At 38.1% G+C, this 15,443-nt stretch overlaps 1 protein-coding gene across 4 annotated transcripts in view; it reads right to left on the bottom strand.

Moving 5' to 3' along the window:
* The window catches only part of DCAF1 (DDB1 and CUL4 associated factor 1), an 83,789-nt gene that overhangs the window by 19,545 nt on the left and 48,801 nt on the right, over nt 1-15,443 (bottom strand). For all 4 annotated transcript variants that reach the window (XM_027837024.1, XM_027837027.1, XM_027837026.1 and 1 more), the window contains exons 10-21: nt 13,659-13,838; nt 12,188-12,397; nt 10,910-11,079; nt 9,677-9,801; nt 7,171-8,425; nt 6,329-6,527; nt 5,095-5,177; nt 4,119-4,203; nt 3,012-3,245; nt 1,686-1,779; nt 951-1,055; nt 399-472 (exon numbers count right to left, since the gene is read on the bottom strand). In XM_027837024.1, the coding sequence (XP_027692825.1) occupies nt 399-472; nt 951-1,055; nt 1,686-1,779; nt 3,012-3,245; nt 4,119-4,203; nt 5,095-5,177; nt 6,329-6,527; nt 7,171-8,425; nt 9,677-9,801; nt 10,910-11,079; nt 12,188-12,397; nt 13,659-13,838 (2,814 nt within the window). The remainder of the gene's footprint in view (nt 1-398; nt 473-950; nt 1,056-1,685; nt 1,780-3,011; nt 3,246-4,118; nt 4,204-5,094; nt 5,178-6,328; nt 6,528-7,170; nt 8,426-9,676; nt 9,802-10,909; nt 11,080-12,187; nt 12,398-13,658; nt 13,839-15,443) is intronic.

The following is a 15,443-nucleotide window of genomic DNA, read 5'->3' as shown; positions in this document are numbered from 1 at the left end:
CACACACACACACACACACACACACACACACACACACACACCACGGTTGTCCTGGGTTTTGATACTATGATGCTGACGATTTGGTACAGATAACAACCATGGATCGATTTTCTAAGTTACAGTAAGAAAACTGTGCTACATTTCTCCTATACTGAATTTCTCAAAGACACACCACTCCCTCACCCCCTAACCACCCAAGCCCTGGAAACAGGTACATAAGGACCACCCAAGATATCTAATAACAGCAGTAGACACTGGTAATACACTTTTCAAATATCATGCAATATAATCCTCCCTAAAGGCTAAGCATGATACAAATGTAGCAAAAAAGAATTAACTATAAGTGCTCTGAATAAATTCTATTCCAGACAATCTATATTTCTCAAAGCATCCTTTACCTCAATAACAGCAAGGTAACAGTCCTTGGTGTCGGTGCACAGGTCAAAAATATTCCGTTTCACATCAATGGTAGCTAGAAAACAGAATGTGGCAAAACTCAGGGAATTCTGTTATTGTATTCTTTTTCTTTTAAAGAATTCAACATACTTTCAGAAATCCTAGTCAGCTCCATTTTTCATTTCCCCTTCCTAACTCCCCTTGCTTTTCTAAATAAAAGAAAAATCACAAATTTTCAAAACAAAAAAGCAGGAACAAAGTTGGCAGGTCTCCCTTTGTGAGTTAACGAGTCATTTCTTCATAGGAAACCAAGGTAACTGCAAAAACAAAATGGTAATGTGTGTTTGTGTATGTGGATATATCTAAATACACACATGCATGCGTAGGAGTGAGTGTGAGTGTGTGTGTGTGTGTGTGTGTGTGTGTGTGTGTGTGTGTTCCAGGAACAGTTAAATATTAAAGTCCTCCCAAGAAAAAAAGATGATTTGACATTAAGAATGCACATTCTCCCACAAAACACGCCATGTCTGAAAACTATGATTTTTCATGCTTACCTATGGGCTTATAGTCTGTTGCATTGAATGTTCTGAAAGATGACCCAAAGGGGCTTTTCATCCTTTCTTCCATTAAGTCATCTTCATCATCTGCCTGTAGCATAGCTAATTTATAAGAAGAGAAACCACCCCACCCCCCACAAGATATTTAAATTTAATCATAGGTACAGACAATGTTGTCTTTTAAAAACCCAAGGGTATTGGTGGAATTTCCACTATATTTGGTTATGACTCTTCTGGATACATTCTCCTGGTAGTTTCCACAGGTTTGTCTTTAATATTCTCCTTCACTTGTCTACATCCCCCTGGTGAAATGTTTTAAGCAGTACAACCAATATTCTCTAACATTACGAAACTACTAAATGGAAAGTGAACTATGAAGATTTGGTAGTTTTACAAAAGGTAAAGAAGTCATAAAGACTGGAAGCTAATTTCCAAGAGATTTTACATCACTATTACACAAAATTTAGACTTAACATCTTTACTAATTTACTAAGAATTATAAGAATTAGAATTTGTATGACCTTAAATCAATACTTTTAAAAAAAGTTTTTATTTTCTATCCTGCCATCTTATGAAAGTACTTCGTTTTTAATTCATGAATTTCCAAATGCTTTCCAGTGCAAGGGACAGAAATATTCCCAGAGCAAAATTACACAGTACTCTGGCAAGTTTAGGAGCTGGACAAAGAAAGAAAGACAGGAAGGGGAAGAATGGAAAGGTTATGTTCATTACCTCCATACATCACTGTACCAGTATAGTTGAAAACTACACGACATTGATCCAAAGCTGGGACTGTGTGCAGCAAATGGAAAGTTCGAAGGTCCCACTGAAAGAATAGTAGTGAAGGAAGAGCCCCAAAAAAAAATTTTTCTTAAAGTTATTCGTAGACCCATGATGAAAGTCAACAAAGAAGTAAATACTAACTTGTTCCATTTCTTAGTTTGTAAAGATTGATTCTAATAAGTGGTGGCTCTCAGCTTCTTCCCACATTAAAGGCACCAGAACATTGTTGCTAAAATATATAGAAAAGCTGGAAGCTAGAGGAGAAAGATGAAACCAAGAGCCTCCTCATAATATTAAGCAGATGCCATATAAATAGTGACCTGAATCAGAGGAAAGTATTCTAATCTACCTTCCTGCACATGTAAGAACTACAAAAAAATTTCCTTCAAATGGAGGACTTTCTCTCTAATCTGTTAAGTAAAGCATTTAATATACTTGAAATAAAACCTCACTGAAGCTCAATAATCTTTTTTAAAAAGTTTAGTCATTATTCCCAGCAATACAGAAAAACATGATTACCCATGTAATCAGTTATTATTAAAAATCTCTCAAAGTTCTCTGAAGGCTGAAGGCCACCTCAAAACAACAGGAGAATTTGCTTACATGTAACACGAGCTTCAGTTATGAATTTCTCATTCTAAAATTTTAAAAGATATTTTTCATGTTGGATATTTTGTTTCTTGTAATGAATTCACAAATACCTAGCTAGTGGATATGCAGATAGTTTTTAAAAAAAAAATGAAAATAGTACTTGTCTGGCTCGGATTATTTCTTACAATCTGCTGGAGGCTATATGCAATGTTTTTTTTAACACTTTTTTAGGCACAACACAGCTTTAAGTTAACAAAAAAGCAGGCTGTTGAGAAAAAAATAATTTCTTTCAAATTAACCTCATTTACTACTAGTTTCAAATTAACTACTAAATCAAGATTTCCTTTGAATTACACTGCATAAAGGCAGTATTTTGGCTAATTAAATTTTGTATGGCAACAGAATAAAAAGTTAAAAAGCAAATCAGTTATACAAGTTTTGCCATACTACACAAAACCATATATATCTGCAAAAAACACTGGATGACTGACTAGCTTTTTCACTTCTCTTCCACATATTAAACACATTATACGTTCAGCCTATGAGACAGTACAAGGGACAAAACTGAATTAAATGGATATTGGTAAAAAATCAATGGAATTCTCTTTCTAGCTTTCTGCACCACAACCAGACCTTAACCTTAACAGACATAACTTAAGAAGCTTTAGTAAGGGTGAAGGATACAATTTCAGTATTAATTATGACTTCAAGTCCGTTAGGATGGAAAACACCGCTGATGTTCATGTTGAACTTGTCAAACTTATGTATGGCCTGTGCAGAGCGGACATCCCAGAGGACCCCGTCATTTAAGACTAGATCATCTGTAGGATTAAACGTGGCACAGTTCCTCTTGTAGTTGTTGGCAAGATCTGGGTTAAAGAGAGTCAACAGCTTGTTGCCAGTCTGAATGTCATAAATCTTTGGAGAAAAAAAAGAGGAGTGAGGAAGATATATCAGATTCATTTGTTAGTTAAATTACAACAAAAAGATTTGCAAACCCAATTTTTCCTGACTTCTCAATTTTGACAAAAGTTTTTTAAAACCCCAATTCTCCCCAACTTGCCTAACAAGAAACCAATCTATATCTTTGCTAAAATTCTAAAATATAACAAGTAGCTTTTTCATTGGATACCCCTTTCCCAAAAGAAAAATGAAAAGAAAAAAAGAGTCAAGCCTCCCCTGAAGATGAATAGGAAGAAATCCTCTTTTCCTATCACCATCTTGGGAAAAAGACAACGTGTCTAGCATAAGTGGGAAAACGGCATATTTCCCATTTCCAACTCAATGTATAATGATGATCTAACTACTGACTACTCATTCTTTAAGGGGAGTGATCTCAATCTCTCTCTCTCTCTCTCTCAAAGATGGAAGAGGGAGCTAAGTAGTATAAGATTTTCCTTGAAATATTCCAACACATTTGTCCCCAACACAGAATTTCAATTAGTCAATCAAAGTGTCCAAATACTCACAGCAGCTTAAATGCCAAGATATTTAACCTACACAATCAATCAATAAACATACATATTAAGCACTTACTATCTGCCAGGCACTGTGCTAAACACTGGGGATACAAAGAAAGAGAAGAACATCCCCCAAAAGCACACCCCCCAGAAACCCATTTCCTTGAAAATGTCAGCTTCTCAGTTTTTAAGTTTTTCTAATAGAGCCTAGAACTATCTTCCTAGTTATACTTAGGGCCATAACCAAAGTATACAGTCTTCCAGCCAGAAGCATCTTATGTGAACAGAAGTACATGACCAGCTGTAAACCCATGAAATCAAAGGTACTTACATGGGCAATGTCCCCTTTTGTGCCAATGACCCTATCCTGTGAGTGCTTGCTGAACTCTACGTAGTGGTCTTCTGTGAAGGAATGCCTGCAGGCAAGTAACAGGTAGCAAATATATCATACTCTCTGGAATCTGATCCTTAGAGTGGTTAAGTTTAAAACTTGCAACAAGTTAATTCCCAATTTTCTACACAACTAAACTTGAATTCAAATTCACTAACTCCCATAAATAAAACCAAGACATTCAAAAATCTGGAAAAAAATCTGACAAGACAATCCTACCTTAATTTGTCCGTGCAAGATAAAAGTGCTAACAGGCCTCAGCCCAAAAGAGAAGGAAACTTATCACCAAAATAATTAGCAGGCCACTAGTCCTTTTATTCAAGCTCTAAACTACCCACATGCAGAGGCAGCAAGATAGCCAACTGCCATGTCTTAACAGGGTTCATATGGGAAACAGGTGTGACACGTGCCATATCCAGCTGACTGGGGTGGAAAGAGGGAAGGGGAAAGAACGCTGTTGAGTAATGAGAGTTAACAGTTAAAGAGAATTTTAAGGTTTGCAGAATGTTTTACATACATTATCTCATTTGAAACCCTACAACAATCATGTGATACAGGTATTACAGATATTACTATTCCCATTTTATAGTTGAGGAGACTGAAGCTCAGGGTGGCTAAGTGGCTTGCCTATGGTCACACAGAAAGTTAAGTGTCAAAAGGTGGGATTTGAACCCAGGTCTCTCCTAACTCCAAGTCCAGTGCTCTCTCCACTACACTACGCTGCGTTAAACATTGCAACGGTAGGTTCAATCTGAGAAAAAACAGTTCTGGAAAGAAAGAAGAGAGTAAGTTTTCTTCTTTATCCACCAAGCTAAAAATTTAGGGGATTAAAGTTTATTCAGAAGTAGCTAACAACCTCTTCTCCTAATAACTCCTTTAAAGACACAGAGACCAGACTGACAAAGAGTGTACTCACTTCATATCAAACACTGATTTCATCCCCCAGAGTGCAGAAAGGGGTTGGCTCCAAGTGGCAGATGTTAACAACAAAGATCCATCCTAAAAGAGAAGGAGGAGGTCTGAGTTAAGTAACAATAACATATATATAGTTAACAAATGACATTTACATATCATTTCAGTGTGCAAAATACTTTACATACATTAATACCAACAGTTATATACATATATATATACATATTATATATGCTAGTATACTACTAGCATACAAAAATATATTTATGAAAATACATTTCTAGCCTACTTCTATAAAGCAACAGAAGACAGAGGAACTCCTATGGGAGCCAGAAACAGCTAAACTATACAATTAACTATATTATAAGAGCAGGATCTCAAAAAGACAAAACTAAACTCCCTGAGACAGTATTATACACACCTAACCATGTAACATGTGGCAGTCATTAACATAATAATGACATTGAAAACATTCCTGTGGGGAAAAAAAATTCTTATTCTAAAGAAAGTTTCAAAATTCATTCCATCTCCTTTTAAATCATATTCCTCAGTTTTCCCCATCTGTAGTACTGGCCAACAAAAAATAAATATATTGCTCAAGGCACTTTCCAAGAACTTGCCAAATTTTAGAATATTTATTTAGGGTAGCCTCAAAGATGTGAATGTCTCCTTCCTTTGGGGTTGATAAGGATGTCCTGATAACGTGAATCATCTCAATTTTGGAGAAAAAAAGTATTCACACCCTGAGAATAGTAATATACCACCACATTGGAATTATGTAGTATTTTTCTTCCAAGTAACTCATAATATTTTAAAATTTCACTTGGATAGAACTTTGTTAGAGAACCAGAAAATTTTACTACCTATATAAAGCACAGAGGCACCACAGTGTATTGAATAGAATGCTGACCCATAAATCAGGAGGACCTGGATTCAAGTCTCCACTTGGACACATACTGCTTATGTGATCCCATGTAAGTCACTTTATCTGTCAATGCTCTAGGCAACTCTAAGAAACAAAAGTACCAGAGAAGGTGCCAACCTGCATTGGTAGAAGGAGCTTCCTTACCTGGGAGTTCCCTATACTTATTAAATCACAATTGCAGTCTCTCTTGCTTATCTAATGTATACCTCCTAATAGATCTTACTTACATGGCTTCCACAATAATAAAAGTATAATGAGAAAACAACCAGGCCTTGGCAGGAAGGCTTTTGGCAACCTCAGAAGAGTTCCTTACCCGAGATGGTTCAAGATGTGTTATGGCAGAGTTATGACAGTTATAACTAGCCTCTTCCTGCCCACTGAACACATTGTAAAGTTTCAGCTGCCCCGTACATGTGCCAAGCATTAGAAACCTCTCTCGGGCTGAGAATGCACAGCAGGTAAAGCCACTTTCATCCTCATTTGCTTCCCGAAACACTGAAATGGGACGGAACCTAGAAAAAGACACAGAGATCATTAGCCACAATAAATCAAAAAATTCCGACTAAGGAAATGAAAATTGGGACAAACTGTGTTAAAGAGAAACTAAGAGATTATTTGGAGGCATAGGAGTGGTATAGTCATAAATGTTTCCCAGTAGTTAAAGTTTACAATGCTATAATGACAAAAAAAACTAATTTGATTTCATTTAAAATTTTCATTTTAAGTGAAAGAGGGGAAAGAGCTTCTCATTTTCAGATTAAAACAAAAACTAATAACTTGTAAGTTCTTTCTGGATTTTAAAAATCATTCCAGCATTTATATGCCAACCCCACGGAAAAGAGTAAAAACCAACATGCACCAAGACAAGAAACAGGTTGGGAAGGCCTAAGTTCAAGGCAGCTCATTAGACCAAGTTCTAGAGTAGTCAGTAGTCCTGATGAGGCAGAGTCAGTATGTCTAGGAAGCCTACAATAATAACAACACAAGGAACCTAGAATCACGGCGTGATCTCACAGACAGTCATACAACTCTGCTGATTTTGTAATAATTTAGTTAAAAAACAGCTACTTAGGCTTACTAATTGTAGGCTCACATTGTGTGTGTTACAGTTTGATGACCACCCCTTTCCCTAAGAGGTTAAAAGCATTTTCTTACCTGCTGAAGATGAGGTGCCTATCAAAGCACCCACCATCTACCCCTCCGTACTTTGGAAAGGCTGCTCTGCGGGTTAGTCTCGAGGTAAAATTTGTTGGCGCTTGCCGCCTTTGTTTTGGCTCAGGACACTGGTGAGGGGTAAAAAGAGAAAAGGGGGGACAGGTGGCAACTGGGTTCTTGCAGCGAGCATGCTGCTCCCTAAGGTATTCTGTGATGATACTGTCCAATGTGGGAGGGGAAGGAAGATGTCTGTCCAACTGCTTTTTTATGGCTGGGCTTTGGCTGTAGGCGCCATGGTCCGATTTCTGCCGTAACACTCTGATTTTCCTGCCATTGCAGGGTGATGGCCTCTCCCTGATAAAACTGATCCTGCCAATCAAAGGGGAGCTGCTTGCATACGATGGGCCAGGCAGGGCGAGTGGACCCTGTGGAGGCCGTGACTGTGAGTGGACAGATGAGGCAGAGGAAGCTACACTGGCATGGCTGCTTAGTCTGGCTGCAATGCCATTGGCAATGCGAGGGGTACGAGGCAGAGAGACAGGGGAAGCAGCAGCAGTGACGGGAGTGAAGGCAGAGGAATGAGATGCAGCAGTCATGGGTAGATCAGCCTCTCTGGTGAGGACAGTTGCTGTCTCTCCCAGCCCTTTGGAAATGAGATGGTTTCGGATTAAGAGAAGCAATTCCTTCTCAGGAAAGGAGATTCTAGACTGGGCTACCACATCTGCTTTCTGCAGCCGTGCAAGAGAGACATCAGTACCAATAAGCAGGGGCTTTCCTGATACACGTTCAATTAGTTCAGCAGCATATTTGCAGAACTTGACATGGTCACTGCGTTTGTCCTGCAAAACAGGTTCCTTCATCAGCTGCTGGATCTGACAGCTACTGAAGAGAGGCAGCTTGCTGATGATCTGCCGGACAGTGCTACTGCGAGAAAGTCCTACTAGGGCTTTGCACGCTAGTGCTCTGATCTGGTCCGCATCAGTGATGGGCATCTTGATGGACAACAATGACAAGAGCACCTTGATACCATTGTTGGACTGTACCACATTCCACATCTTGGCCAGCGTATGCTCACTGCTTTTTGGAGGCTGAGGCAACTTCCGCCTAGGGGTTCCAGAGATGAACTTGCCAATACTAGAGATCCGGTTATCTGGGCCACACACACAATTGATAATGATCTGAAGAGCTGATTTCTGAATTTCAGCATCATGAATAAAGAACTCACCCTCCGCTACTCCCAGGATGATGCTGATACCTGTTTGAGGGAAAAAATTTTTTTATCCTTTTCTCCCCAATATTTCAAATTGATATTCATGTTAAGATTCAGAAAAACATTAGGAACAAGAACTGGGAATCATGTTAATTTTGTTTTAACACTTTGTAGAAAGTAACTTCAATTTTCAAATCACAAAATAAAAGTACTTCTTGTTTGCTGCAGAAATCATAGCTGTGGATTCAGCTTACATAAAGTAATCTAAAAAGTGACGGCAGAGTCACTCACTTCAGGAGTCACACTCAGTGCTGTTCAGAAGCAAGGTAAGCTATATATAACAACAGTAACTCCTATTTTCTGTCTCCTTAAAAGTTTCCAAAGCACTTAACTCACAAGGACCCTAGAAGGAAGGTAGAACAAATGTTGCTAGCCTCAATTCACAAGTGAGTAAAATCAAACTCACATGAGTAATGATTTGTCCAGACATACGAGTAGTGAATAGCAGCATAAAGAATATAAATACCAACCGATGTCAGAGGTCCTGATTCTGCAATATGTCTCAAAAGAAGATTGTAAAGTTCTTCCTAGAGGTTTCCATGTAATTCCACATGTAACACAGAAATTTTCTTTAACTCTTCCTATACCCCACAAAGTCTCAAAGAAAAAGTGACACAAATAAGAATGTGTATGGGTCAAAAAAGAGAATGGGGCATTATTACTGGCAAACACCCTAAGAACATCATCATACTATTATGGAAACATCAATTTATCCATACAATGCCTCTGCAGTTGGATTACATTGTGTGTCACATACAAACCACAGAGTGCAGAACCCACCGCTACCTTCTGGTTAAGTACAGTAAAATGAAATTTAAATCAGAATAGCAAATATGGTACCAACTATCAGACGAAAAAAATTCAAGTTAAACCCTCTCTCTGGGCCTTTGCATTGGCCATTCCTATGTGCCAGAAACGCTCTCTCCTGACCTCTACCTCCTGGAATCAGTTACTACCTTCCAGACTCAGCTCAAGTGCTACGTTGTACATGAAGCTTTTTAAAAGCTCCCAACAGCCAGTGTCTTCCTTAAACTATCTTGTATTTATTTTTTAACATACATGTATGTGTTGTTTTTCCCCACCCTCAGGCCCTACCCAACAGAATACAAGTTCCTAGACAAAAGCAGTTATTTCATTTTTATCTTGGTATCCCCAGCACTGAACACAGTGTCCAGCACATGATACATATTTAATAAAAGCTTGTTGATTAATTTGTAAAGAACAAATCCAACTTACCTACAGTAGAAACAGTGGATCCAGCTTCATCTAACACATCCACTGATTCAGCTAACTGCAGCTGGATTTTTGGTACCACAGTAAGAATAGCCAGGACATCTAAAGCATAGCGTACGGTATCATTCCTAAAAGAGTAGACAAAGGAACTTGGCAAAATAGCAAGTATGGTACAGACAAAAGAACGTATAAGAAATGTCATACTGGACTGTGGTCAGTCTCTGACAACAGTGGAGCCTTAAAATAAAACATAAAACAACACAACTCAAGAGATTAGGAATGAGCTCCAAATAACCTCAGCTTCGCTTAATAATCTAGGGAGTCTATCATTCAGGAATTTATCTACATCTTTCTTTCTTTCTTTTTTCTTTTTGGTGAGGCAATCAGGGTTAAGTGACTTGCCCAGAGTCACATAGCTAGTAAGTGTTAGGTGTATGAGACTAGATTTGCACTAAGGTCCTCCTGACTCCAAGGCTGCAGCTCTATCCACTGCACCACCTAGCTGCTCCTATCTACATCTTTCTTGATCCTCTTATTTTTCGCCCATATCACTTTTGAGAGAACATGTACCAAGAGTTGATGTTCCCCTACATTAATAAACATTTTCTTTTTTCTTGTCCTAGCATTTCAAGTGTTAGACTGTAAGCTTCTTGAGGGCAGGAACTGTCTTTTGCCTCTTTTTTTATCCCTAGCACTTAGCACAATTAGTAGGCACTTAAAAATGTTTGGCTGATTTTGATTACATGTACCTTTCTAACTCTAAGAAACCATGATACAGAATCTATTCTGAACATTAAGTTCCACTGTTCTGATATCTGGCCAACAAGTCCACGTTCACCCTTCTAAAATAACTTCCATGATTTTGTGAATTCTGGTCCTCTCTCCTTAGCCATCATCCTTCCAAAAAGAAGTTTCTTTTAAACATTTTCATGTAACAATCCCCCATGTCCTTTATCAGTTTGGTTGCCCTTTTCTGCACCTCATTCTGCTTAGTTGTGCCTTCCTTGACAAGTGAAAAGCAAACCTAGACATAGTATTCTAATGTGTGCAAAACACTGGAGTATTTGTAAAGAGGACAGGAGGGTTTTTTTTTATTCAATGAGATAGGGAAAAGTAGGGCCAGCATACAGGTCCCTAACATCATTTTATTCATGTCTTCCTTTATATCCTGGCCCAACAAATCAGATCTTTTAAGAGAAGATAAGTCTAACTTTAGGAGTAATTCTCCAGTCTCACCTTGCATAGTAGGTTTTCCAGTTGCAGGCAATAGATATAAGCTGCAACATAAGTTGCACACAAGAAAGTTTGAGGAAGACTTCAGCTGGTTCCCAGTATAACTGAGCTGGTCCATACTCTATGAGAAACTCCATCATCTCCACAATCTGCTCATGAGTATAAGAACATGCCTACGTATAGAGAAAACAGACCATGCCATTAAGAATTGTATCATCTTCTCACATTCTTTGATGGTTTTATCAGTCGGACAGTTTTGGCAATAAAAAATGAAGATCTTTTAGATTCCACAATCCTACAATTAGTAAAAGTCCATGGTAAATAGTTATATAACTATAACAAATTTCTTTTACATAATGCCTGACTATTTACAAAGTACTTTCATGTACATTGTCTCAAGTGATATTCAAAACAACCCAATGAGGTAAGTAAGGAAGTAAGCATTAATCTCTTTTATGGACAAGCGGACCAAAACTCATAGTGGTTAAGTGACTTATCTGGGATCCATCACCCAGTGAATTGGCAAAGACAGGAATGGAACCCAGATCTGGTGCTTTTTTCCATTATATCATCATGCTTTCCCATAAATGTTTAATCACTTTACAGAAATCATTTATTCTATCTACTACCACCTTAAATTGGAGAACTAAAGATATGTTTTATTTTAAAAAAATTTTAAAGAGACATTCTCGAAACACCTATTGAATGACTAGCACCTATATTAGATTTGAGGTTGAAAAGGTTAGTCAAAAAAAAAATCATAAATTCTGTATCCCTATTTTGCACCTGAAAGCACAGGTTTTTTTGGATTAAGACAAAGGCAAAAAAAAACCAAACCCATTTTAATTATTTCCATTTTTATTTAAGATATTTAAAATGTGTTGGAATGGTTGTACGTGTAATAAAAATGTGCAGAACAGCTTCCAAGCTACTCATATTTTTCCAAGGCCTCAGCCTAAGCTTACTACAGGAATAAATTATGTTTTTATAAGACAAAATATAAAACCAAGGAAGTATTATATCTGTATTATATACACCTCAATTAATCTTTAATTTCTGGTGTAAGGGGAAAGACACATGGCAACTGATATCTGTGGGAAAACTGAGTCTTTGAAATTAACCTATGTCTTTATTTTTAATTAGTACATAATTACACACAAGGCAACACTAATCCAGAAATTCACATCCTACAGTATTCCACTGAATCAAGTGTGTATCTCATGCCCATGATGCACCCTAAAAAAAAAAGTGCAAAATAAGTCCCTCTCACTCCTTGCTCACCTTGTATGGTGGCTGTGGATGGACAAGAATACCACCTTCTGTTCTCTGAAGTGACTGCTTCACCTGCTCCAACTTAATGGCCAGGTGAGCTTCAAAGTACCTTCGGAGTGCCATGCAGGTATGCTTCCCAGTTTGTCGGCTGGCAAATATTTCGTCATCACTCAGAAGAGCACCCTGATCTTCCAAGTTTAGAATTTCTAGGGTACTGATCTATGAAGAGGGACGGGGGAACAGAACAGGACAACAGAAAAATGAAAGGCAGGAAGAGAAGGAAAATTTTAACTTTTTGGTAAGTAGACTTCCAATATAAAAGCTCAATATGCTATCCTAAACATTGGTAATTATCATGGATACAAAATATTATAGTCAAGAAGGTGAGACTAACTATAGACGTACTCTTCCCAGGCACAAAACTGGATCTTTTAGAAATACCAAAGCTATATGAAGAGTAATTCCTTTTTAGAAGCGAGATTGCCTTTTTCCTTCTAATTCTATCTCTTCAACACCAATATTCACGCACTGGTACTTACATGACTATGAATAAATAACACAATCTTAGAAGAATCAAAACTGGGAAACACAAAATAAAATGGAGAGATGCATGGTGGGTACAAACAGGCTACAACACATTACCAATAATGATGTGCATAAAAGAAATGATATCAAATACAAATATCAAGGACATGGATGACTAGGAAAAGAGGTGGGGCCAGTCATGTATCATGAGAGGAGAGAGAACATCAGAGTCCACAAAAGATTAAAAAACCTAAGGCAAAGCTTTCAGCACACTGAAGAGCTCTTTTATGGACAATTTATGAAAGGGTATGGGTATGAATCACACAGAACGAGAGGACTAAGCTGAGTGGCTGTATACGCTGGTATAATACCCATACCAATGAAACTGTGGATCCAGCAAAGCTACATACCATTATTGGATATTTATCCAGCTACCACTTCTAAAACAATTAGCAAGGCCTGACCCAAGAAAGCTTATACAGTTAATGATGAATACAGTAAAGTTGTTTAAAAAAAAAAACACCAGATACTATTTATAAACTAATAGGCCATTCCTTGAAGATCTTCTATTGTGCTATATACACTCTTATGTAACTACCCTCAATTCTTCTTACTCCCTAGCTCAGGCTTACATATGAATAAAAAAATATAAATTAATCCATACAAAAGCCTTACATTAGGCTTTATCTGGAATGAATGCATATTTGTTATTTACTGGGATAAGAAACATGCACGGTTAGGAAAACTTGTACATGAAGGAATAGACCTCAACAACCAGTATCAAAACATCCTGAATGATGAGGAAACAGATCTTCTTCCATCAGCAGGGTGTTGTCTGAAGGGTTCATTACCAAAAAGTAGGGTTCTTTGCCCTCACAGGGAAAGGAAGCAAATGAAAGGGTGTGATTTTAAGAAATTTTCCACTTAGTTCTAAAACAAAAGCATTAGCTCTCACCAAGTTGACCAGGCGACGAAGGCCATCATGCCTGTCAAAGAGTTCCAAGACAGCACGAAAAGAGAAGCAAATAGAGAAAAACATGGTAGCATGGCAGCATCCAGATGCATGGGAACATTCCATTAGCCACAAGGTATAGTTCACTACATCAGACAGAACATTGTGGGGATGCATGCAGACCTGCCAACAGAAAAGATGCAGTGATAATTAAAGATAAAACATGAGAAATCTTTTAAAAAGTAAAACTGTTATACTTGTTAGAAAGTTAGACTTATTCGGGCATATCCTAGAATATAAATAAAGGTAGAGTCTAACCCAACCAAAGGGTCCCCTCAAATCTCTTCCCTGCATTCCTTTTTTGTTGCCTTCACCACACTGCTACAAAGGAAAAAAGGGATACCCAACAGTAGAGTACGCTCCATCTCTTCTTCTGTTACTCAATAACTCATCGCCTACCCTTCCCCCTCATCTTCTGAACTCCCATCCCATTCCTCATCTCAGAACCTTCACCCCAACCCTTCAACTTCCTAGCCACTTGAAGTTACATTCTTGCTTTTTGTACCCAACCTGGTGGAGTCTCCATTCCAGGACAAAGGAGCCAGGAACACCTACTTCCACCACCATGACTGCCACGAAGGAGGTGCACTATGAGCATCTCAAATTGGAACTTGTAAATACAATTTCACAAATAAATGATGTTTAGATGCTACAACACTATTAGAATTTTATATGCCAAAAACATTATGGATTAAATAAGCTTTGATGAGCCAACAGGACAGCATGGCACAGTGGATAGTGTAAGGGACTTAGAGTCAGGAAGACTTTGATTTAAATTCCACCTCAAACACTTACTAGCTGTGTGACCCTGGGCAAGGCACTTAACGTCTCTGAGCCTCAGGTTTCTCATCTGTAAAACGGGAAGATAACAGCACCTCCCTCAAAGGATTGTTGTGAGGATCAAATCAGATAACAGATGTAAAATGCTTTGCAAACTTTAAAACACTGTACAGATATAACTATGGTTCTCCTCTTCCCTAGCATCAAGTAGAGAATAAAAAGGAAGCCTGCAAACTCAATGCCTCACCTACATTACTGGCAAGTCTTCACAAAGACTCATAAAGCTACAAGTATCAAAAGTCTACAGTGAAGCAGCTCCACTTTACTGGAAAAACTAAAACTATAGAACTAGAAATGGAAAAACTTATGGGGACAGAAAATTGTCTAAAAACACTACAGATATGGGTTTTAAAATTTTACTGTTTTGTGCACACTCAATTGGGTATGGAAATCTATCTTGCCCTACAGGAAAATAGGGGGGAAGAGGATGAGAGAGGGGGGATGATAGAAGGGAGAGCAGATTGGGGGAAGGGTAATCAGAAGCAAACACTTTTGAGGAGGGACAGGGTCAAAGGAGAGAATAGGATAAATTCGGGATGGGATACAATGAAGGGAAATATAGTTAGTTTTCCACAACATGGCTATTATGGAAGTGTTTTGCAAGACTACACATGTATAACCTATATCCAGTTGCTTGCCTTCTCAATGAGGGTGGATGGGCAGGGAAGAAGGGAGAGAATTTGGAACTCAAAAGTTTTAAAAACAAATGTTAAAAACTGTTTTTACATGCAACTGCGAAATAAGATACACAGACAATGGGGTATAGAAATCTATCCTGCCCTACAGGAAAATAAAAGGGGAAGGTGATAAGAGAAGGGGGTGGGGTGATAGAAGGGAGGGCAAATCGGGGAAGGGGTACTCAGAATGCATGCCATCTTGGAGTGGAGG

Source organism: Vombatus ursinus, unplaced genomic scaffold (genome assembly GCF_900497805.2).
Source record: "Vombatus ursinus unplaced genomic scaffold, bare-nosed wombat genome assembly UNPS02014820.1, whole genome shotgun sequence".
NCBI classification, from domain to species: domain Eukaryota; kingdom Metazoa; phylum Chordata; class Mammalia; order Diprotodontia; family Vombatidae; genus Vombatus; species Vombatus ursinus.
Note: the sequence above shows the minus strand (reverse complement) of the source record. Positions and strands in the feature narration are given on the sequence as shown.